This window comes from Perognathus longimembris, chromosome 10, assembly GCF_023159225.1.
Source record: "Perognathus longimembris pacificus isolate PPM17 chromosome 10, ASM2315922v1, whole genome shotgun sequence".
In the NCBI taxonomy this organism is placed as follows: Eukaryota; Metazoa; Chordata; class Mammalia; order Rodentia; family Heteromyidae; genus Perognathus; species Perognathus longimembris.
The window spans coordinates 21,562,885-21,587,602 of record NC_063170.1 but is presented as its reverse complement, the minus strand read 5'-3'; the positions used below and the strand labels follow the sequence as shown (position 1 = coordinate 21,587,602).

General features: G+C 42.8%; 1 protein-coding gene across 3 annotated transcripts in view; it reads right to left on the bottom strand.

Moving 5' to 3' along the window:
* The window catches only part of LOC125358442 (carboxylesterase 1E-like), a 50,902-nt gene extending 33,409 nt beyond the window's left edge, over window positions 1-17,493 (bottom strand). For 2 of the 3 annotated variants that reach the window (XM_048355571.1, XM_048355574.1), the window contains exons 1-10: window positions 17,328-17,493; window positions 15,126-15,330; window positions 12,509-12,653; window positions 11,891-12,024; window positions 9,938-10,091; window positions 8,134-8,238; window positions 7,341-7,445; window positions 4,691-4,831; window positions 3,177-3,257; window positions 2,775-2,922 (exon numbers count right to left, since the gene is read on the bottom strand). In XM_048355571.1, coding sequence (XP_048211528.1) covers window positions 2,775-2,922; window positions 3,177-3,257; window positions 4,691-4,831; window positions 7,341-7,445; window positions 8,134-8,238; window positions 9,938-10,091; window positions 11,891-12,024; window positions 12,509-12,653; window positions 15,126-15,330; window positions 17,328-17,379 — 1,270 coding nt within the window. In that variant the 5' untranslated portion in view covers window positions 17,380-17,493. The remainder of the gene's footprint in view (window positions 1-2,774; window positions 2,923-3,176; window positions 3,258-4,690; window positions 4,832-7,340; window positions 7,446-8,133; window positions 8,239-9,937; window positions 10,092-11,890; window positions 12,025-12,508; window positions 12,654-15,125; window positions 15,331-17,327) is intronic. The other variant, XM_048355573.1, reaches the window with a different exon arrangement.
* Between the last annotated feature and the right edge of the window lie 7,225 nt (window positions 17,494-24,718).

Genomic DNA, 24,718 nt, shown 5'->3' with positions numbered 1-24,718 from the left:
ACCATTTCCAGTGTTTTTCTCATGAATTCAGAGAGGAGTGAAGTAAATCCAAGTTGCTTTCCTGAAAATGAGTATATTTGAATACAAATGCATGCAGGGATGCAACACTGTATCTCAAAAATGCTGTACTGAGGAAAACTGTCTTTCAGAAACAAGAGGAAAAGCCAAATGAAGTGGTTCACACCAGTTTTCTTAGCACTCAAGAATCTAAGGTAAGAAGATTATGAGTTCAGGACAGCCTGAAATATACAGCAAGGTTGCAGCTAGTGTGGGATGCGTACCAAGACTGCCTAACAAAGAAGGAAAAAGACAAAGGGTAGGAAAGCAGTTAGTTATAATTATATTAAACAAGAGACATTAAGTAAAAATTGGAAAAAGAAACAAAGGCATTATGAGTTGAGAGTTGGTGAAGAGGTTAGTTCATAAAGAGGATATAACAATTGTGCATACATGTGCATTCAAGAATAAGAAAACTTAAATATGTGAAACAAATGAAAGGATCTGAAGGGAAAGACAGATTATAATACAATAATAGAAGAGGCTTCAATGCCTTACTTTCAACAGTAGACAGATCATCCAGATAGAAAATTCAAAAGCAAACATTGAATTAAAATAATAATTTCACCAAGTGAGGAGTACAAGACCGTACCATGACACAGTAAAGGTAATATATGAGAAGGTGACAGATGACATTACACTCAGAGGTTAAAAAAATGGTGAAGTCGGTTTTTTTGGAAGTTAGGCGAAATCAAAGATGAGGATTCCCATGACAATGATGAGAAGATAAAAACTTAAATACCGATGGTATGAATAGAAAATGGGACAGTGTTTTAAATAAATTAAAAACAGAATTACCATATGATCTAACAGTCCCACTCCTGTACAGTTATCTGAGACCAGTTTGTTGAACAAATGTCTGCACCCCTTTGTTTATTACATTGCACCACTACTCACAAAAGTCACCTTCTGGAATCACCCTGTGTCTATCAATGGAAGAATACACAAAGATAACATGTTATGAACACACTTTTTATTTTGCTTGGTCATAGGGCTTGAACTCTGGGCCTGGGCACTGTCCCTGAGCTTTCCAGCTCAAGGCTAGTGCTTTACCACTTGAGCCACAGCACCGCTTCTAGTTTTCTGTTGGTTAATTGGCGATAAGAGTCTCACAGACTTTCCTGGGCAGGCTGGCCTTGAACTAAGCTCCTCAGATCTCAGTCTCGTGAGTAGCTAGTATTTACCTTTTCTTTAAAGGAGAAATTCTGGCATTTGTGGCAAAGTGCATGGAAATTAAAAACATTAGGCTAAATAAAATAAGACAGGTATAGATAGAAAATATCATGTTGCTACTCAGGAAGGACCATGTTATTGCTTAGGCAATGAATCCAAAACAAATAACTCATCCTCATCAAAGAATATAGTAAATTAGTAGTTTCAGAAGTTGATGGGGAGTACAAAGGGAAGGTGATGGTAAAAGGCGGAAAACATTTTTTAACTTCTATTGCATAGTATAGTGAATATGTTTCATAAAGTATTGTTCATTTAAAAACTGCTGAGAAGTTCATATGTTGTTATTTATGTTAAATATTTGATGGAATAGGTATGTTGATTTGTTTGACATAAGTATTTGGCATCATGTTTATAATTCATCATGTTTATAATTCTCCTTGTTCTAATCTACAGATGGTCATAGGCAACTTCAGAAAATGAGATAGAAAAAAGCATTTATACTGTCCTAAACTTGAAATTGTCCTGAACTTGATAACCCTTCCAGATAGTTGTCTGGACTAGAGAACCATTCACTGAGTTTCAGTCTAGGGTAAATCAGATCTGGTAGATAAAGAAGGGTCCTTTGGCCTCCTAAGTGACAATCAGAAGGAGTCACCTCCCCTAGGAAAGCTCAAGAATCCCTTCCTCATCAAACTCCATGCAGAGCCCTGGGTCAATGATAAACATCAGCCTGGCCCTCAGCTTGTCCATACTATTCCACACCAAGATAGACAGGATCAAGCCACAGACATTGACATACTCCCTGTCCCTATACCTACTACCACCTCTCCTTTGAGACTTCTTGAGTCTGGACACCTCTCCTGATCTGACTTTCCATGATTCCACTATGTAACAACCTAGTTGGTGACTAGCTCTAGCTTTGAGAAACTTCCAAGAGCTCTATGACAATGTTTGTCTTCTAGTCCAATGTACACCATGGCTTCATATAAGAAGCTCTTGGCAGATGCTGTTAATGCTTGAATAATATCAGGCAGATCTGCCTGATTCCCACTCCCAGAATGGCTCATTGCATGAAGGCTTTGTCTGCTTACCACTAACCACACTGCCCATGTACACAACATATTAAGGCAATAAGGAATTAGCAGTCCCTTGGAACATCCCTCAACCAATGACAAGTAGGCACAGGTGGCTAAATTCTCATCTAAGATGTACAAACAGAAGAACACTGAGAGATCTTGTTTATTTCCCAGAACTCCTCAGCTTCAGCCATCACAGTAGAAACATACTTGGAAGTGCATCACTAATTGGCCTCCATCTCGTCCCTGTGTTACCTCCTTCTTCCTCTAGTGTTCTTTTATTGGATCACCTCCTAAACTGACTATTTATATGCCAATCCTCTATTCAGAGTATGCTACTAGCAGACACCAAAATATGCCAACACTCCTCCAGGAAGTAGGAAATCAGAGTTTGAGACTTGGCCTGTATGGGAGGTGAGCAGGTGTTGATTGCTCATTATCCCTTTCCTATACATCCCTGGGACTTACCTCTGTGGCCTCGGGACATAATCACAGATGGAACACCAAATACCATATCTGCAAGCAAGTCCAGGAACCGATCTCTAGTTTGGGTTGGGTCATCTGTCCCTTCTAAATATTTTTCAATGATCACTGGAATTAGCTTCTCAGACATACTCTAAATGGATGAAGAAGAAAGCACCCCCACCTGGTGAACAATGTGGCTTCCCCAGGTAAATGAGACAGCTTTTCATTGATGTGAACATCTTGAACCCTATGCAAATCTCTCCTGGAATAATGAAGTGGGAACTACAGAACATGAGGGCAGAACCCTGGACCCAGCTCTATTTCCACCATTGAATTTGTCTAATTTAGCATGCTTCCACCCCTCCACTGTTCTCAGTCAATTCCCACAGTTACATAGATGCTTACCATCATGTGCTTGGACTTCTTCAGAAGTGAGGTGGCCAAATTTTGGTTGAACTGTACTTCAGAAAGTGGAAAGCCCTTCAACTGTTGTAAACAATAGTTAAGCATTTGTAACTCCTCAGGAATTAGAAAGAAGCAAACAAATTTTTACTAAACCAATGAAGAATAAAGGTTCCTTGTTGGACCTTGATGGACATGGGTCTTTGAGGAATTTGAGAAAAAAAATCAATGAAACAAATAGATTGACATAAAGAAACTAGAGGAATGGAAAGAGCTAAACAGATATTACTCATTAGATAGCAAGGAAACACTCAGGAATGTTCAAGTCTAAATATAGTATAGAAGCTGAGGGCTCAAGTATAGAGGAAACAGGCCATACTCCCAGACTCAGTTGAACATGGAAACTAAAATCAGTCACCAAGCTGTGTTTCTTTGCTACCCTATGGAATCTGACTGAAATAAGAACTGCCAAACTCCTGGTATGTAGGGATTCTGTTCAAACCTCTCTGGCTCAGAGACCTGGCCCAACTCCAGCATGGCTCCAGCGGCTTGAGGGTGACCCCAAGCCTATCTGAGAAAGTTCAGTGATTTCATGTGAAATCACTGTTTTCATCCAGCTAAAACCCAGTGGGGGGGGGGGGTGAAAGGCCCCTGAGCCTGCTCTTTAGAGCTGTAACTTTGGAAAGTTCTAGCAATTATTGACTCTTTATCTGCCAAAAACTTTTTCCACAAGGACCTGAGAGCAAATCTGAAAAAGAATTTGTAACCTCTTTGAAATGTAAACATTTGGAGGCAGTAACTCTTGATCTCACTCCCAGTTGTAAAGGAAGGCTAAAGTCCTCATTTTAGTGAGGACCTTACTTCACCATACAATGCTATTTTCTGTTGTGAAGAGAGAGGAGTCGGCTGCATGGCATGATCTCACTCCTCATAACACAGTGCCTCCTGGAACTCACACCTGCTTTGAAATCCCTTCAGGCTTTGTGTTGGAGATTTGAGTTCAGGTCATGTCAGATCTTTTCCTTCTTCTTTTTCTACTACAGTGATGACCTATTCTGCTGCTTCAACTGGTGCCTAGTTTTAGCTTTGAAAAGGAAAAGTCCTTTCTTCTTACAAACCAATTTTAATGCATGTAGAAGTACCTTCCCTGAATCTTTGCCATGAGGAAGCTACGGGTACACAGGGATGTTGCACCCCTAGCCTGACTTTTCCGAACCCCAGTTCCTTCCTCTTTCTATATGTTCTCACTTTTCCCACCTCAGTTTTTCTCATCTCCCCAGGCTTTCCCAGCCCAGACATTTCAGGATTCTATAACAGAAAGAAATTTGCAGCGAAGTGTTCCCACAGCTGCCCCACCCGTGGGAGGATGTCCATCCAGGAGGATGTTTCCATAGAAATGCCCACTTTTTACAGCTTCCTGAATACATAGGGCATTGGAAAGAAAGAAATCATGGGAGCACAGGTCTGAGGATAGAGTATTGGGGGTTAATCTGCCAAATAGCTCTGTACATTCTCACCGTGGGCAAAATCCACCCAAACTCTTGCTTGTTGATTCCCACGATGTAAGGGACCATGTTAAAATTCTTTCCAGCCAGAATCTCTTCGGGTTCTTTTGGAATCAGCACCCCATCAATCACAACAGGAAAAAAGAAATGGTTCTGGCAAAGAGAATAACATGATACATGTGATTTCCCATTCCAGGAAATACCTGCATCTTTTCCCCCACCTCCTATCTCTCTGTCTCTGCTCGTCTAAGCATGAGGCCAGCACACAGATCTCTGGCCTATTAGGTCTTCAGGGAATGGGGGAATGTCTTCAGAGTAATAGTGGTCCCACTTCTCTTTCTCTTTTTCCTCCCTGGCAATAAGGTGAGTGGTTTTGTTCTTATACAAGCTCCTCTATGATGTGCCATTACTGGAACAAGGTAGGAGGGTCAAATGATCATGGAAAGAAACCTCCCAAACTGTTAACCCAAATAACCTTCTCTTTATATAAGTTGATTATCTTGGAGATTTATTAACAGCAACAGAAAGTTGACATACAGAGAAAGTAAGGCAATTTGTCTTATAAGCAACATCAGGCTTTTAAGAAGGCAGTGACATGTTCTATGGTATGTTTGGCAGCATAAATATTTTAGTGCTATAAAGATAGAGAAAATGAAATGAGAAAGAAGACATCAGGATACAATGAGGGCTGTGAGGAGCCAACATCACAGGAATAACCAGGAGAACCACAGCGATTGCCGCTGTCCATTGAGTAGGTGCTGAAGGGTGCACTCTGAGGGCTAAGTGCTTGAATCACAGAAGTCAGATCCTTCCCCCTTCTCTATTTCTCAGACCTCACATAAGACCCAACAGTAAGTCTTGTCAGCTATTCCTTTAAAAAATATCCAGATTGTCTGGGTGCCAGTGGCTCACATCTATAATCCTAAATACGCAGAAGGCTGAGATCTGAGGATCATGGTTCAAAGTCACGTGGACAAGAAAGTCCAATTAACCACCAGAAAACTGGAAGTGGCACTGTGGCTCAAAGTGCTAGAGTGCTAGCCTTGATCAAAAGAGCTCAGGGACAGCACCCAGGCCCTGAGTTCAAACCCCACAACCAAACAACCAACCAACAAACAAACAAAAAAACAAAAAACGGATTTCAAACACTTTTCACCACCCCACTACTCTAGTGCTGGTGTAATCTTCCCAGATCCTTTGCCTTGTTTCCTTCTGCCCATTGACTTCCCAGCTTGTCTCTCTGCACCTTCCCTGATCCATTCTTGCAATTTGTCTCCACATTGCAGAGCCATTTGTTGACTCATCATCACATCCCCTCTCAGTTCAAGGTGCTCTTTGTATTTTCCATTTCATGTTAAATTACAACACTCCTCCCACTTCTTCTGGGAGCTACCCAAATGCTAGAAGGAGGATTGAGGTCTCTCCCTCCCTCCCTCTTTCCCTCCCTCCCACACCCTATTTCTCTCTTTCCACAGATCCAATCTTGCAATTTTGTGCTCCCTGGGAGATCTCTCTGAAGGCTTCTGAGCTGGTGATTTCTGCCTCCTGACAGGGGACAGTTCTGTGGCACCCTTTGCCCACAGAAATTTAAGTGAGAAATGTGAGAAGAGGCTAGCCGATCCCAGTAGATGCTGAAATACTGACTGGAAGCACTTCCACAAGAACTGAAGAAATCTCAGGGATGACATGGGATCTTTATTAGGTTCTCTGGGTTTCCCTAATCTCTTCCATATACTTAATGTGTTTGGATAGATGGATGGATGGATGGATGAACTTGGTCAAAATATGTACTATTGTTGTGTGACTCACGAATGATGGACAGATTGAAATGTTTGAAAAGTTATAGGTATATTGGTACTAGGTTGATACTAGATTGAAAGGATTTCCATGAATTGGATAGATGGATGAGTGGGTGGATGGATAGATGAATGGATGATAAATGCATGAATGGGTAACAAACATGGCTATCCTTAAAATCTAATTGAAGCAGAATTTCAGAAAAATCTAGAAAATTAAGTGACTACACTACTGTGACTTAGTATCTAAGTAAATAAATATAAATTATGACACTCTTAATACAAACTTTGTGCATAATGTCCTCATCCTATAAATTCAGATTGGCAGTTATTTCTGGGGAAATGGATCGTTTTGTTTCTTGATATATATATTAAAACAAGAATGGCAAAATATGAAATTTTGAGAGATCTGAGGATTTATTATTCAATTTTTCATCAGTTGATATTGGACTTTTAAAATATTTGAAATATCTCACAATAAAAAGCTGGGGGAACATTTTGGGCCCTGGAGCTTCATGCCTATAATCCTAGCTACTCAGGAGGCCAAGATCTGAGGATTGTGTTTTGAAGCTAGCCCAGGCAAGAAAGTCTGTGAGGCTCTGATTTCTAATTAACTACCAAAAAAGCTGCAAGTGGAGCTGTGGCTCAAGTGGTAGAATGCTAGACTTGAGCTAAAAAGCTCAGAGACAGCACCCAGACGCTGAGTTTAAGCTGCGGGACCAGCACCCAAAAAAAATCCCAGTTGGAATCAGGAGACTGAAACTGCAAATGAGTGATGAGAAATTATCCCAAGTAATTTGTGGCCAGGATACCACTAACAGAATAAAGCCTAGAGCCAACTACACAGGGTATTAGGGCACTCCTACCAGTTTCATCGTGGTCTCCAAGAGCTCTTGCTCTGTCTTCTGGCGCAGGCAGTGAACCATCAGAGCAGATGTGGTGAGAGTGCATCCAGCAGTAAGAGCAACTTGCTGCCAAGATTATAGGCAACAACAGAGGTCAATAACAGTTTCTGTCACCTCCTTCAGTGTAGACAGAGGGGTTCTCTCCCAAGCTCAGCTTCTGAAGGCAATTGAGGATAGCTGAAAGCACTCTGTGGGATCTGGACCCCAGAGCAGGCTGTCTCTGTTGCTAATTGGAACTGTGACACAGGCTGGTTACCTAGTATCTCTGTTTTTGTTACTTTATAACGACACAAAACTGTCCAAGTGGACTGTCACATGAGAGGCCATGTGGAATAGCAGGAAAAAGCAAGGAATGCTGAATGTCAGTGTCAGGCTTAATACTTCCTCCACTTACCAGTGATTTGGCCTTTCTTCCTTCTCTACACCCCTACAGATGAGGATGATGATAGCACCTACCTTAGTAGGAGAGTTAACACAGACTATGCCCTCTCACACAATAGAATTAGTGTCGCTCACACACTAAAGGTACAGAATTTCAGGAAGACTGAGTAAGATGATTTACACAAAGACACTTCAGAATATACAAAATGAGGGTTAAATGTAAGCTTCCTGCTTAACCACTCTCACTTCAGGGACTCCTTGAGCATCCTAGCTGTATCCCACAAGAAGAAAGACCCTTGAGGATCCCAGGATTGCAGAGGATCGGGTACTAGAGCTATCAAGGGGCACCAAAGCTGTCTAGGGCAAGACCTACCTCAGCCAAGGACTTCACGTTCTTCCCAAACAGACCAGGAGACAGGGCCACACCACTCTCAGAAATGGCCCTGTGGAAGAGGTTCTTGGCCAGTGGAGATAACACCTGGCAGTGGGGAGGAGAGGAAGAGAGTTTGTGTTTACCAGAAGGGCCAGTGACTCCATTGCTCTTCAAAACTCTGCCCTGGACATTTACCTGGACTCTGATGCTCTTTGGACATAACAGCTCCCCACCCAATACCTCAGGCATCCCTTGGGCCCAAGTTCTCTAAGAAAACTTGCTCCATCAGGAGTATCAACATTCCACAACTAATGACAGATAAGAAGCTTGTGGCAAGGGCCCATCATGACAATCAAGACTGTTGGGAAAGATACCTTGGTAATTCCTAGCCACAAGTTTGGTTTTAGCATTTCCATTACTGAAAAAACTGTCATTTACAAGATAGCTAGAGACATAGCTCAGTGGTGGTGTTTGAGGGTAAGCCCCAATAACTCAGCACACAGAAAATAAAAGAGAATAATCAGAGCTTATAAACATACTCAAATTTTTATGCTACTTATAATACTAAAGCAAGAATAACTCAAGTTTCTAATACTAGCAGACTGGAAAAATAAACAGTGTTTCATTCTTATCATGGAATATTATGCAATCATAAAAGACATGGTATAATAATGTATAATGTTTAATGAAATATTAATGTTATACTAAAACTAAGAAAGTTTCTTTGTTAACAAACAACATACATAGATGACAGTGACAAAGAGGATGGATGGATACGTAGGTAGGTAGATGATAGATGGGTCGATACATAGATAGATATAAAATTGTAAGGCTAGAGAAATACATTTAAAAGGTCTAATCACTATACTGGGTAGTGGGATTGTGGATATTTTCTTTCAACTTCAAGTTTTTCTGTACATTTTCCTTTTGTTAAGCTTAAACAAAGACTGTAAACACTTTCCTCTGAGAATTCAGTGGTGAAGTCAGTGCCTTTTGAAAACCTCAGTAATAGGGATGATCTGTTCTGAGGTATCTGGATGGTTCCTTACAGTCTCTGTACCTCCAATAGATTTCCTCAGTGTCACCTCCCTGCCACAATCTCCACAAGACCCCTCACACCTCCAAATTATGTCCATACAACTCATCATTGGTTACATCCCTTCCTTCTCATTAACATCCCCTAGCCCAGCTTATGCTTAGTCCTAGAGACTACTGCCCTTTCTATCAAGCCATGCAGAGGCCACCAGGCCACCTCAAAGAAGCCTTGACTGCTCTCAGTGCTCAAGTCTCTTCAATGTGTTGATCTACATTGGAACTACACATTGACACTCGATCCAGCTCATGCCCTCACCTTTTCCTTTTTGTAATTTATACTTAACCAAGATAAGAAAGAAAGTCTTAATGTAAAATGGTTAGGAAAGGGTGGGGGGCATTCAACCAAGTAAGGAGAGGAGGAATGTTACTGTCACTGGCTGAGGTGGTGATATTTATGGACACAAAGCTGAGTTCTGAGTTTGGCCTATGGCTCTCCATCCTCTTACACTATACAGTACAGTCAACCCTGGATCAAGGTATCGAAATCAAAGGTCTATACCATTGTATATAGAGGGACAGACTGAACACTAGAAGATCACTAACTGACAAAAGCCATTTTCCTTTTCCCTTAATGCACCCTAAACAGTATCTTCAAGTACCTCCTCTTTATTACTCAAGACAAATGTCTGGATAGACTGGTTGATTTCCAACAGGTCCCATCACAGAGAAATCAAGCTTCAGGGTAGAACCTTGTGTCAGGAACACTTACAAGAACAGAAACACTTTCACCTCCTGCCGATTCTCCAAAAATGGTCACAGAGCCTGGGTTCCCTCCGAAGTTAGCAATGTTGTCCTGGACCCAACGCAGTGCGGCCACCTGGTCCAAGTGGCCCCAGTTCCCGCGGCTGTGTTCATCCCCTGTGCTGAAAGACAATGAGATAGGATGGGACACAGCTGTCAGGGCAGGACTCTCAAGGCCACAGGTAAGGCAGGAAGTCACAGTAGAATTCTAGATTCTAAGGACTCACAGGTGTGCTGGAGGCTCTCAGTGAACCTTCTAGAGTAAGGCTGGGCTCTGCACCCCTGCCATCAGCCTCTCCTCTGCCTCTCATTCCAGCATCATTGACCTGTGCAGGGCTCTGCTCTCATTCTCCCAGCAGCCATGTACTGAGATCGTTATGCATCCACCATAGTCTATGAGAAGCTAGAGCCGGGTGCTGGTGGCTCACACCTGTAATCCTAGCTACTCAGGATGTGAAGTAGCTCAATTTGGACTATATTTTCAAAGTGGAGCCACAAGGTTTTGCTCCCTGGCTAGATATTGGGCTCTGAGAACAAGTCCAGTTTGCCCACAAAGCCTCTTTCTTGAGCAATCAGCAGGATGGAGCTGTTAAAAGACGCACAGAGGGTCTTCTGGGAATGGAAAAAGGTCGTTGTTGGGTGGTTTAGTGTGCAACAAGGGCTCAGTTCTTCCCTGTGCTGTGAGAGGCACTCTGCAGACAACCAGGGCAGCAAGATGATATAGCTAATGTCAGCACTCTTAAAAGAAAGGTGGGGGCTACAATGGGGAACTGTGAATGTGCTTGTTGGGACTGCTCAGGGGGTTAGTGGGAAAGGAGGAGGAGACACACAAAGGCCTAAAGATGGGTGAGAGGAGGGGCAGGAAAGAGATGAAAAGGAGCAGCAGGGATGTGACCAGAGACAGAAGGAGGAGGCACTTCAAGAGGCTGGAGAGCCTGTGTGTTTTGCAACTGTGAAGCCATGAGATTGATCTGAGCGTCAGTGAAGGTCATAGTTACCTTAGGAGAACAGCCTGGCAGTAGTGTTTTGAGCTGCAAATTTGTCTGTTGGAGCCCTCACAGAGCTCCCTGCATGAAACTACTTACTTACTTCTTTCCTTCTTTCCTTCCTCTCTCCCTCCCTTCCTTCTTTCCTTCCTTCTTCTCTTTCCTATGAGATGTACAACATTCAATGATGTGCTACATGGCACCTGACATTATAGCAGAATGCCACATGCTGGACTACACAGGCAAAAAAGTAGATAAATATTTCAGAGGAGGAAACATGAGGGTTGGGCCTTGCAGGCTGAATAGGAGCTTCACAGATAAAGTTGGCATTCCAGGTAGAGGGGACAGCACATGCAAAAGCTCAGAAGCAAGTGGACAAGACCAGCTTCAGGATGAAAAGGTGAGGGAAGTCCAATAATGAAGGAACTGGAGGCACTATGAACTGAAGGCTTACTAAGCTTTCCATGAGAGATGGCATCACTAGAGCTGGACCCTAACATCTCTTATTTGGGAGATACTAAGGGTTGGATGTGGTTTGACTTCACCAGTTATACGTTGTAACCTTGGTCCCTAGTGTATTAAGCATTAATTGAATCTGTAAATGGTGAGTCCTTGTGGAAGATGATTTAGGTAATCCTCAGGAGGATTCTGTCTAGAATTTAAGGGACCTTGGCTTCTTCCCAATAGAAAGTTGTAATATAGATTGCAGTTGACCTCTCCTCCCTCATGTCTTCCTGTCTCAGCATAAAAAGTGTCCTGTGTGCCTCAATTTCCATCTGTCTTCCTCCAGCACATTGTATGGCAGCCACCAGGTGCAAATCTCAGATCAATAAATATGTTTTTCTTATAATTCCTCATTATCAGTTTCTTTATTATATCAGCAGAAAACTGACCAATATAGAGATTGCTGTATAGATAATAGTCCAATACCTTACCTGAAGAACCCCCAGATGCCCAGGCGATACTGAATGGTCACCACCACCACGTTCTCATGAGCAGAGAGGGCCAGTCCATCATAGGTCGATGCCCCGCCCACCACCAGTCCACCTCCATGGATCCATACCATCACCTGGACCAGGAGGAGACAGTACAGAAAGAACAGAGAGCTGAATTGGGAGGGACCTCAGAAGTTGTCAGATGGAGCTGCCTTGCTCAAGACCTGACTAAGGGAGGTTGTCACTTATAAAGTTCACCAGCATGTCTAACAGGGTTGGAAGAGGAGATCTCTGCTCCCAACTCTCCCAGCTAGACCTGAGATGTCATTCCACTCCACACTCCCTTCCTTTTCCCAGACCCATGTACCACACCCTCCCAGAGCTTTTCAAATGGAGGACATATTCACTTCAGGAACAAAAGCCAAAAAGGTCATGTTTTCCCCAACCTTCCATCATCCTCATGCTCAGACCATTCATCTTGCTGAACCTAAGCATGGAGAAGCTCTTGTATATCAGCTTTTCCCATTGATAAGTGATTTACTTAGGAGCCACACGAGCCCCCAGTGGTGCCTCTCCTCTTGGAAGTAGTAAGTATTGACCAGCAGTCACCATGCTTACCGGCAGCCTACTGGTTTTTGTCAATGCAGCAGGAGTATAAATATTTAGGTACAGGCAATCCTCAGAAAATATGAGAGGAATTTTCTCCTTTCTGTTGGTTAAGTGGTCATTAACCATCTTCCCAATCACTGGGTCCTGGGCACACCTAAGAGGAAAGAAAAAAATCACAAGGTAAAAGCTAGAAGTGACACCTGGGCTGGACATATACTAGGAGGCTTGAGCCTGTCAATAGAGCTGCTATCAGGAGACTTGAGACACTGATATGGGTAGGAAGGTTCCTGGGGTCCTAGTAGGCATGCTTGGACTCTTGGGAGTCTCCTAGACCATGTGGAGCAAGAAGAACTTGGCACCTGTCTCCTTTCCAGAGCTTTGGGATGCCTGGGACAATGAGAGGAGTCACTCCAATGCTGGCCCACCCGGGAGATGGCATTCCCCGCAGTCCTGGGATACAGGCCTGCCTTCACTGTGCTCTGTACTGTGGCTTAGAGGGTAACCAAGCCGCTCTGCCAGATAAACATGCTGTTCCATGTGTATAGGAAATGTCACCTTCAGGACAAGTCATTATTCCCCCTGTGAAGTCCTTCTCAGAGCTCTCAAAGATCCAACATAGATTTGAATTGCATTCTCCACTTTACCAAGCAATGACTTATATTCTCTGTAGATACTCATTTAAAGCACAGATCACTCCTTTTGTATACATGAGGAAACTAAGGCATAAGGAAGTTAGAGAAACTACTCAATGTCACAGAGCCAGGAAGACCCAGGCTCCTTAGTGCTTCTGTCTCCAAGTACATAGTGAGCCACATTCCCAGTCCTTGGTGGATCCTGAGGCAGGCCTCACTGCCCACTGAAGAGAGAAGAGGAAGGTATCTCAGGGGCCAGGAGGACACAGCTGTCAAGTGGCAGAAGTACAGTCAGAAAATATGACACCCAGATTCTATCCTGAGGAATTTTTTCTAGATAAACAAGGCCACAAGTGTATTAGTCATAAAAGGAGTAATTTAAAATCTCAAAAGAGAAATATTTAAATTTACTAGAATTTATATAAATGCAAAAGGAACACCAAAATGTGCTTATTGTTATTATGAACATTACATTATATTTTTTTATCTGATAATGAACAAAATATTCCAAGAAGCTCATACTTTGGTAAACAGGTTTTTCCTGTTTCCATAGAGGTATGTACATATGTACTGGAGGGATATACAGAAAAAGCACACACTTTTTGACTTAACAATGTTATTCTATGGGGCTTGGCCAAAATATTCATGAACATGTGCACAACATGTTCACCAGAGTGTTATTTAGAACATAAAAAATTAATAACCCAAGTAAAAGCTTGGATAAATAAATGTCAGTTCAAAACTCAATTTAATGTGGCTATTAAATATTAGCCATGATACATAGAATGATGTTAATGTCACAAATGAGTCAGGAAGTTATCCAAAAGATCTGTATTTATGGTCCATTTTCAAAGGAAGAAGTAGGCAGAGATGAAAGACTAGAAAACAAGTTATCAAGTGTTAAAAAGCAATTCTATCTGAGTAGGTGAATTGTACATGTTTTTCATTTTCTTCCCTTTATTGTTCTGTATTTTCTACATCTTGACAATATATATGTGCTCTTTTTACAGTCAGAAAGTTTAAAAAAACTGAATTTTTTTGTTGTGTTTCTGTTTTATGCTGATTCTAGGGCTTGAAGTCAGGGCCTACACTGCTGTCTCTGAGCTTTTTTGCACAGTGCTAGTGCTCTACCACTTCTTTGTATGTATGGTTAATTGGAGACAAGCATCTCACAGACTTTACTGCCTGGGCTGGCATTGAACTGCAACCCTCAGATCTCAGCCTCTTGAGTAGGTAAGATTACAGGCATGAGCCAGTGGCACCCAGATAAATACTACGGTTTTTTTTTGTTTTGTTTTTTAAAGGAAAAGGATGGAAGGAAGGAAACCAGAGAAAAATCCCAAGGATCCTCAGAAGCACCTGGCTGAGGAGGCAAATATTATCTGAGTTGACCTTGTAGGGATCTGAGGTGCTCTGAGTGTGGCTGCCAGGCCTTCTGGAGACTTGGGCTGTTAAACCCAGCTGACTAGAGTGACGCAGGACACCAGCAAACACCAACTTGTGATTAGGTAACTAGGCATGGCTAGAAAGGAGATCTTTAAAGCCAACCCCCATATTCTTCTCATCAACACACATTCTCACACATCCCTCTCCCCAGCATGACACAGATCTAGACAAGGCAAAAGATAGAGCATCAATGCATCTCATTTCCCTGAACACTAATTTTCAAAGCACTTAATATATCCTAACATGTAATTCATTTATTGATTTGTATGTACTTATTACCTCCCTTCTTCTGGTTGAATATCAGCTCTATAAAGATAGGAAGCTTTGTTTGAAGCTTCCTAATGCATCCTCAGAACCTAGAATATATCTGGCTTGTAACAAAGACTGAGATGTAGTAAGCTGTGACAGTTCTGAAATATTTCAGGTTCTAGAATACACTTAAGGACAAAATATAGTGAATTGGAGAATTGTTATGAGGACCATCCTTCTGGTATCACTCTGAGACAAACATCCCCACTGAGCTGCTCAGGGGAGCTGCAGGAACTTACATAGGAGGGTAGGAGGTGGTGTTCTTCACGAAGCTCCATGGCTCTGCAGGCTGCGGTGGAGCAAACCTCAGGGATCCCAGAGGGGGCTTGGCAAACGGGACTCCCAGGAAGACAGCCACAGGCTGCACAAACCCCTGTAAGCTGATGTACTTCCCCAGGACTTGGCCTTGCGCAGTGTTCACCACAGGTGGCGAGGCCTGGTGCTCTGGTACATGGAGAGGATATGAGGTCACATCAGAGGGGGAAGGTGAGACCTGGCTTTCAGGTGGGTTTCCCACCTTCTAGGCATGTGACCTTGAGTAAGTCACTTCAATCATCCAGGCAAGAGTTACTTCTTACATAAATCCAGGATGACTAAAGTTGTCTTTTCTAAAAAAGAAGGCTGATGGAAGGACTAAATTGGAATTAGAGGAAAAAATACATCGAAAGTCACTGTTAAAAAGGAGACATGCTGGGAACAAAAAGTCATTTGGTTTCCCTCTGAGACGCTTCTGGCATCTTTACCCATTGAGGCCTGGTGCTAAGCTGCTGGGTGAGAGGATGAACAAGAGTCAGCCGGTTCTCTGGAGGGCTGACCACATAGGAAATGAAATCACAGACACACCTAACTTCAGGGTGTAAAGAAAGAGGTCATGTTCTGGGAAAGGGACCAGGAAGGTGTTACAGGAGCTGGAGGGAGAGGTGATCTTCTGAGAGCTGTGACAGTTGGGGTAAGGGAAGGTGGATGGGGGAGAGGATGTAGCAGAGGTGAGAAGCTCAGAGATTCAGTCAGCAAAATACAAGGCCTGTCTGGGAAGTGCAAGTGGCCTCTGTATCCCACCAGGTGGAGACCATGGGAGTGGAGCTTGATCCTGGGTGAGCAGATGCATAGCAGAGATGCCTCGAATGCCAGGCTAAGGGATTGGGTTTTGTTTAGGGGAAAACTAAGCACCAAGGATATAAAACAAATGATACATGGTATAAAAGATACAATAAGGTTCTAGAATATTCTTTCAGTGATTCTGAGCAGGATTATCCAGATGTCAGTAGACATCTCTCTGCCACATTAGCTCCATTCTTGAGGAATAGATTTAACCATTCATCTTTCTACAGCTTCCTTACCTGTCCGGGTTCTATCTACCTTAGGACCCAGGTGAACCAACCTGACCCTCCTTCCTAAGGAAAGTGGACTTGCATGCATGGTCATAGCTTCCTTTGACCCCTTCTCCTGTCTGGCTTCTTTTGGCTTCGAGCTCTCGCAGCATGCCTCATAAGACATGGTTCCTGCCCTCTCACCTTCCTATTTTCTCCAATTCAATATAGACAACATGCCAACATCTTCCTCAAAGTGTGTGGCTTGAGAAGAAAGCTTCAGACTTAATACAATAGAAGAATTATCCATGACACTGAAAACCCTGTGTTTTAAACCAGTGCACAAATCATAGCAATAACTAATTTCAAATTGGGCACCTGTGGTTCCCATGTGTAAATACTTACTATTCAGGAGGCTGAGACCTGGAGGTCAGCTAGGGGAAACAGCCTAAAAGACTGCCCAGTTAAAATACAAGACTGGAGGTGTAGTTCAAGTACTAGAGTATCAGCTGTGAGCAAGAAAGCTGTACATGAGTACTGTCAGAGTTCAAGCCCCAGTGCTGGGGAAAAATAAAATAGCCAATTTTATGCTATGGACACATAAGAAGTTTTTACCCTGTTGTTGCTAATTACTGAAAATAGCATCTTCAATAGCTCACAAGGTAGATACTGTTGCCATCCCTATTTTAGAAGAGGAGTAACACAGGTACAGCAAAGTTAAGTACCTTGTCTGAAAACATATCTCTTAGAAGTGCTAAGCTAGGATTTTGACCCACATCATGGCTCCTCAGATGTGCTTTTCATATTCTGGTAAGCTGTTTTCCATGATCTGGTCTGATCTGGACTAATAATGAAAGGGAAAAGAAACTGAGCTCTCTTGATTCCTCTTGTACGAGGCAGGCTAGCTTGCTGCCTTCTGGTGCCTATCACGTGCAGCTGTATTTTATCCACCCTTGGTCTCTGCATAGTCCTTTCTGGGCTTCGCTGGGCTGAGTTACTGCAAGGTCATCTCTGAGAGTCAGTACAAAACTGAACCTGCCGTGCCTTTGCCCTGCACACTTCTCCACTTGCCTTCACCCAGGACAAATATTTTGAAATCCCTTCCCCTGTCTGTATTTCAGAAGAACTCACCCAAAGCGGTGCAAGCAGTGAGAGACACCAGGATTAGAACACAGAGCCACATGACGCAGAGGTTTGGAAGGCTAGTGAGGTCTCGGATCTGGGTTTCCAACAAAGGGGATATGCTGGTCCTGCACTAGTGCTGGAGTCCTGCCCGTGAATCCTGCCCACCCAACCCAATTGCACAATCCAAAGGGACAGAAAACCCCTCCCTCTTCCAAAGAGCAAGCGGGCTTTCTCATAGGATCTCCAAACCACGCCCACCCAGAGTTTGTTCTGTTTTATCTGAACGTTTTGGACTCTACACTTGAATTACAAGAGGCCACAAACTGGTCCAACAACTTCTTACATGAAAGGTTCTCTCTGAAGGAATCTAACCCCAGTGTAGTGTGAGCTCCCAGAAGGCAGACGTGGTCTTGAGGCAGGGGGAAGCTTTGACCTGGGGTCCTCATAACTACTTGGGAATTTTTAGAGCAATTGGTAGTAGTCCCCAAGCTGCTTATCTAGGAGATGAGGGCACCCCCCTTAGCTCCCCTGGCTGGTATTACCTAAAGTTTCCAGCTTTTGGAAGCAATCTTAAATTTCACCTCAGACTTCTTTTCTAATGCTTAAATTAGCTTTGCAAATATTCCTCCCATGTGAACCAATCTCCTGCCACATTTAACCCTGGTCAGAAAAGCCATTACCTTTCAGAGCAAGGATCTGAGACAGTATGCTCTTACAGTAAATGAACTTTTCTCTTTCCAATATTATGGATTCTAATCACACATCCATTTCTCTATTCATTTTTTAAATGTTTACTGAAATGCCTGGCTCTTACTAGGAGTTGGAATACAAAAACAAGTTCAAGGCAGGGTCTCTCTTCTCAACGCTGTTGGTTCAGTAGAGGGAGGGCTGCAAAGCCTGTCAAAGCACCAAGTTTGGGGGTCACAGTGTACCAGATGCACCTGAGAAACAGGTTTACAAACTGTAGGGGATACAATAAGGGGCTGAAATCCCCTGTCTTAGGATCATTAACTGCCCTGCAATAGAGAATTATTTAAATACATTGGCACAGCTGGCTAAGCAAATACTTCACATTCACCCAGAGACATCTCTACATACTGATTGGAAGCACACACACCATCTACTGAGGAAGAGGAAAGCACAAGTGATGAAATTGTGATAGTGGCTTTGGGAGACAGTAACCATTTCTCTAAAAGCTAAACAGACCTCCCATCTAGCCCAACAATTCTAGTCCTAGGTATGTTGTTACCCAAGAGAATTGAAGACATGGATCATCCAAATGATTATACACATAGCAGTGTTATTCTTAATAGCCCAAAGTAGAAATCATTCAAATGTCCATTGACTGATGAACGGGCAAGTAAAAGGTTGTGTAGCTACACTATGGAATAATATTTAGCCATCAAAACAACATACCACAATGTAGAGGTCACTGGAAACCATGCTAAATAAGCCAGGCATCAAGGCCACAGATTGTTTGATTCCATTTGTATGAAATTTCCATAATAAGCAAATGCATAGGAACAAAAAGTACATTTGTAGTTACTAGGGGTAGGAGAAAGAAAAAAATGAGAGAAATGAGGAAGGGCTGCCAAAAGAAATGAGGTTTCTTTGAAATGCAGAAAATTTTTTATAATTAGAACATAGTGATGTTCTTTTTAGTGTCTTTTTAGTACTCAAGAGACCAGTGATTAATACACTTAAAATGGTATTTTTTTTTTTTTTTTTTTTTTTTTTTTGGCCAGTCCTGGGCCTTGGACTCCGGGCCTGAGCACTGTCCCTGGCTTCTTCCCGCTCAAGGCTAGCACTCTGCCACTTGAGCCACAGCGCCACTTCTGGCCGTTTTCTGTATATGTGGTGCTGGGGAATCGAACCTAGGGCCTCGTGTATCCGAGGCAGGCACTCTTGCCACTAGGCTATATCCCCAGCCCTAAAATGGTATTTTTATATAAATTATAATTTGATAAAATGAAGATCTTAAGTAGTCAGATATAGTAATATAACAAATTTTAATAATAATATATCCTTATTTGCATAAAAATTCTGGATGAACTATATCTAATTTGCATTATAATAGCTCTGTCTTAGCTGCAATATTGTGCTTTTATTTGTTTTGTACTTTCTGTTTTTATCCATATGTACATTTATTTACCAAATACTTCTGCTTACTATGTGGTCAGTCTTGTGCTCTGAGTTTTATGCACATGACAATGTACCCAGAATAATCCTATAATCCATCCTAGTGCTTCCTGATGCTCGGTGTACCTGTGTGGCCTTACAGACTGTACCCATAACCTCTCTGTGATGATCACAACTTTGTGGGTGTGCAAAGCACACACCCAATTGGCCTATGGAGACCTAGTATAGACTCTTTCTTTAGGGATGTCCTCCACCTCAACTCTATTAAATAAAGTTCTCATCCAAGTATTTCTACTGATCTCCCCAGGATGCTCCAGGATGCTCCAGGCTGCCGAAGGACTGACCCTGGCTGCTGGGTGGAGCTAGAGGAGGAATGGTGGTTGGAAACAGGAACCTGGGAGAGGCAGAAGTGCATCCTGACCATTCAACGTTTCTATTTTCAGTCCTCTGTGGAGATTTCTTGTTGGAAAGATATTGCCAGCCAGCAGTGTCCTACTCTTCCCTCCAGAATTTAACTGGAGTCATGAGATTAGTTACTGACAATGGAATAGAAGCAGCATGAGGTGAGTGTCTCTAGATCTGGGCAGTGAGGAGGCAGCTGTGCCTTTTCCACATTGCTCATTCCCACATACAACTGGAGACAAAAGTTCTGAGACCCTAAGGGATGAAGCAGTTACAGGACAGTAGGGGTCTGAGTCTTTGATCGGTACTCAGATAACAGCTGCTCTGTGATCTATAACAATGTTTTGAACTTCACATGAGCAAGAATACACTTATGTTTGAGCCACTAAACATTTTTGGGTGGTTATCCCTTAAAGTTACTGGCAAATAATTTTCAGTCAGTGATATAGAACCATTGTTAGCTTGGTCTCTAGTCCCTTCCTGAGCAGGTATGTAAATACCGGTCACCTTTCACATACTTCAGAGCAGGAATAGTATGATAGATGCTGTTGGTGGCTACCATTTTCCTGAGAAAGCACCATTTCCTGGAGTAATTCTCAGTCAATGAGTGATTGGAGTTGGTGGATAAATACCTCAATTTCCTTCACTACTCTGATAAACTAACTTTGAAACATGTATTGTTTCCCCAGTGCTGTCTCTTCATTATTAACCTCCAGCCACCATATTCAGAGTTGACTGCATAATCAACTTTAATTGGCTGCTTTCCCTTCTTTCCCTCTCATTCTTATTCTACCGCTTTTCTCCACATGTCCCAAGATAAACTACTCACCCTGAATCCTTAAATCAGGTCTGCTTGTGGGAAAATCTGAAGTAAGACAAAAGACCCATAGCTCCTAATCAAACAAACTATGTATTGTTATGAGTCAATTTGTATGTTCCCTATAATTATTATATTGAAGCTGTAGCTACCAGTAACTCATAATATGATTGTTTTTTGAGGAAAGGATTTTAAAGAAGTTATAACTGTAAGTGAAGCCATATGGAAAACCCCAATGTGATTGGTGTCCTTATAAGAGTTAATTTGAACATACAGAGAGTCACTAAGAGTACATGCCCATTGAGGGTCCATCCGGAGAAGAGACAAAATGGCAGCCTAATCAATAAGCAAAGAGAAAAGGCCTGAAAGAAAACCAACCCTGCTGATTGCTTGATCTTGGGCTTCCATCCTCCAGGAACATAAGAAAATAAATTCCTGTCATGTAACAAAGCAAGTCTCTGATATATTGCTAAAACAGCCCATGCCAGCAGATATATACACCCAACCTAATGTTTTTATTCTTACCCAGTGAGTCTAAATCACATACAAGAGTAGGGGATGCTTAACATCATATAGTAACTCAACATCAAAGTCAAGACCAGAAGTTGGGTGTTTTGACTTTCACCATATAGTAATTGGCAGTCACTTTGCTTGCTTTATACACCAGAAAGATATAAAGATGTAAAATCGAGGGCTGGGAATATGGCCTAGTGGCAAGAGTGCTTGCCTCCCATACATGAAGCCTTGGGTTTGATTCCCCAGCACCACATATATAGAAAATGGCCAGCGGCGGAGCTGTGGCTCAAGTGGAAGAGTGCTAGCCTTGGGCAAAAAGAAGAGAAGGACAGTGCTGGCCCTGAGTCCAAGGCCCAGGACTGGCAAAAAAAAAAAAAAAAAAAAAAAAAAAAGATGTAAAATCGGAGAAAGATTGAGGGTCAGAAAAGTCCAGAGGAGAGGAGGCAGGAAACTGTTCTCCTTTCTAAGGTCACTTGGCAAGCTGCACTTACTCAGATCAGGCCAAAATTGTTATCAAGAAGTGTTGAGCAACTAGCATCCCATAATGATCTTACCCAAGGTAAAAAAAAAAAAATTCTGGAGACCCAAAGTTGTCACTGTGAGAAGCTATGAAACTATACTGAGGGTAAAGATTTGGGACATAATTATAATTCAGTCATTAGGGGAGTTACACTGTTATAGAGATAGATGGCTGGAAATCCTCCCTTGCTTTAATCCAGCGAGAAAATATGGGTATTAAAGGAGAGCCTAATAAAAGCTTCTTTATCTCTATACACATCTGATGATTGGTGTGGTCCTTCAAATTAGATGAAAAGGCTAATTCCAATAACTTAGAAACACACACACACACACACACACACACACACACACACACACATATTCTCCTTGTGGTTTAGCTAGCTTCCCTGGCCTGTCAAACAGACAGGACACTCAGCCTATAAAAATTGCCCTTTCTTAGCAAAACATGAAAGTTGGCAAAGAAATAGTTCCTCATCCATTGTTGAATCATAGGACCACTGGGCCACCAGCCAATTCTGCACACAGGCAGCCACACCTAGAACGTACCTGTACCTGACTGAAGTCTCAGAACCTATTTCTGGCTCGCAATGACTGCAAAAATGTTGAGTGAAGCCAATTCTTCAAAGCCCCATAATGGATCTCATGGCTACTTCTTGAGTTTAATTTCCCTGTGTCAGTTTAACTATGACCCATCTCTCTGTGTCAGTGTCAGTTGATTGGTATTGTTGCTCTTCCTTTGGAGACTCCCTAACACTACCTATATGGAACTCTATGGCCTGGATATCCTAGGAATTGTCCAGGAGTCTTAAGAAGGTAGGCAGGACTTAGAAGACAAGTTGGCTCTGGGGACTCCATACTAATCCACCCAAACCTCCTCATATCCATTAGTTTTACTCAATAGACATACATGTACATACTAGAATAAATAGCCCCTGAATAAGAGCAAGCTACAGCCTACTGGTCCTTCATTCAGCTTTGCCTTCCAGTTCTGAGACTAATCAGGTGTACAGTGTAGTGGAGAATGCTGCCATTGGAAAGTCAAAAATCTGGGAATCCTCAGGAGATATTGGAGAGCCTTTTGGCAAAGGAGGTAGAGGAAGCAGTTCTGGAAGAGATGGTACCACACTCCATGTGGCATCTTCCAGCCTAGCTATGTGACATGGTTCTTTTCCATTGGGAAACTTTCCAGAATCCAAATGGTGTCACTTGAGTCAAACTCTTCAATTTTCTTTAACTAGACATACAGAAGGGTTTCATTTCAATGTGCCAGTTTATGAGTACAGTATTGTCGGGCTTAATCTCCACGTCTCCCCTGGGGCGACATCAAGCCTTTAATTGTGAGGGACACCGGGCTCTGCGTGCTGCTCCCTCCGGCCAGAGGGTGGAGCTTGTCCCAGTCGGGCCAGCTGAGCTGAGGTAGGGCTGCGAAACCTCCCATCCCAATCCCCCTTACTTTTAAGAGCAGACTCCGGACACGAAGATTCAGGGGAGCTGGTCCAATGGACTACCAGCTTCAGTTTATTTAGAGGGAGGGCAGAAGAATTTATTACAGTGATGATGGCGGGAAGGAGAGGGGCTTGGGGTGGCTAGCTGGAAGTTAGCGATTGGCTAAACTGGGCTGTTCGACAAGAGTGGCACCCTAGGACTTCCCCGACGGGCTGACGTCATACCCCAATAGAACCCCCTGGGGCCCGGCGGTGCCATCTTGGAGGCATCCACGTGGATCCAAGACCGAGAGGGGAGGCAGAGCTGGTCCAGAACTACTCCTTCCGGTTCTGGACTGGAAGGAGATAGGAGTGGCTTCCAGCCATGTGACCTCCCCCTTTACGTTTACAGCCAGCATCCCCACACAGTATATTTTAGTCAGTACCCCCCTTTTCCATCATTCTCCCCCACTTCTCCCAACCCCACCTTACCCTTCTAGTTCCATTTTCACCTATGCACATTGAATATCATATGTGCATTTGCCTATTCTTCCTCTCTCCATTTGTTTGTCTCCGTCCCCTTGACAACCTCCCTTGACACCATAAGTTCTGGCTTTTTAGGTACTCATTCTGTTGAACCGTAGGTTGGTTGCTCAAAGGAGTTACACCATTAGAATTTCCCAGGCATGTACCATACTTTCATTGATATACTTGTGTCAAGTTGTTTTTTTAAAACATTTAATTAAGTTAAAATAAACTGAAACAAAATAAATCCAGGAGGTTGCGATAGTGATAGCCTGCATTTTTTTTTTGCGGGGTGGGGGGGGCGGGTAACAAAGATTAGCCCAAAGACTTCAGCAAAACCAAAGAGTACCACAATCTTATGCAAAGCATATTTCTGTGGGGATGCTGGCCTTGCAATTGTCTGCTCAGCCTTGGATTGGTGCCACCCTTGCCACTGACCATAAGAAACTGTGCTAATAATCTCGGTGGCCAAGGATTACTGTTCCAAAACAGTTTATGTAACTCTCTTCTGTTGCCTTTAAACTTGGCCTTCACCAGTCCTCAAAGCCACCAGGGTTCCTATGCATGAATACTCCACACTGCCTTGCTTTCTGCTTGTACCCTCCCTCATAGACACTTATTCCTTCAAGACTATCTACACGTGTTTTTTTTTTTTTGTTGTTTTTTTTTTGGCCAGTCCTGGGCCTTGGGCTCAGGGCCTGAGCACTGTCCCTGGCTTCTTCCCGCTCAAGGCTAGCACTCCGCCACTTGAGCCACAGCGCCGCTTCTGGCCGTTTTTCTGTATATGTGGTGCTGGGGAATCGAACCTAGGGCCTCATGTATCCGAGGCAGGCACTCTTGCCACTAGGCTATCTCCCCAGCCCAACACGTGTTTTTTAATTTAATGGCTGACATCATATCAATGTGCCTCTATATATCATCAGTATGTTTTGATTGCATTAATGCTTTTTGCTTTCACATTTTCATTCAAAAGAGAGATTTTATATGATTGTCTTGAATGGAAAATGTGTATCATTTGCATAAATTACAAGTACGTCTATATAATGTGTCACTTT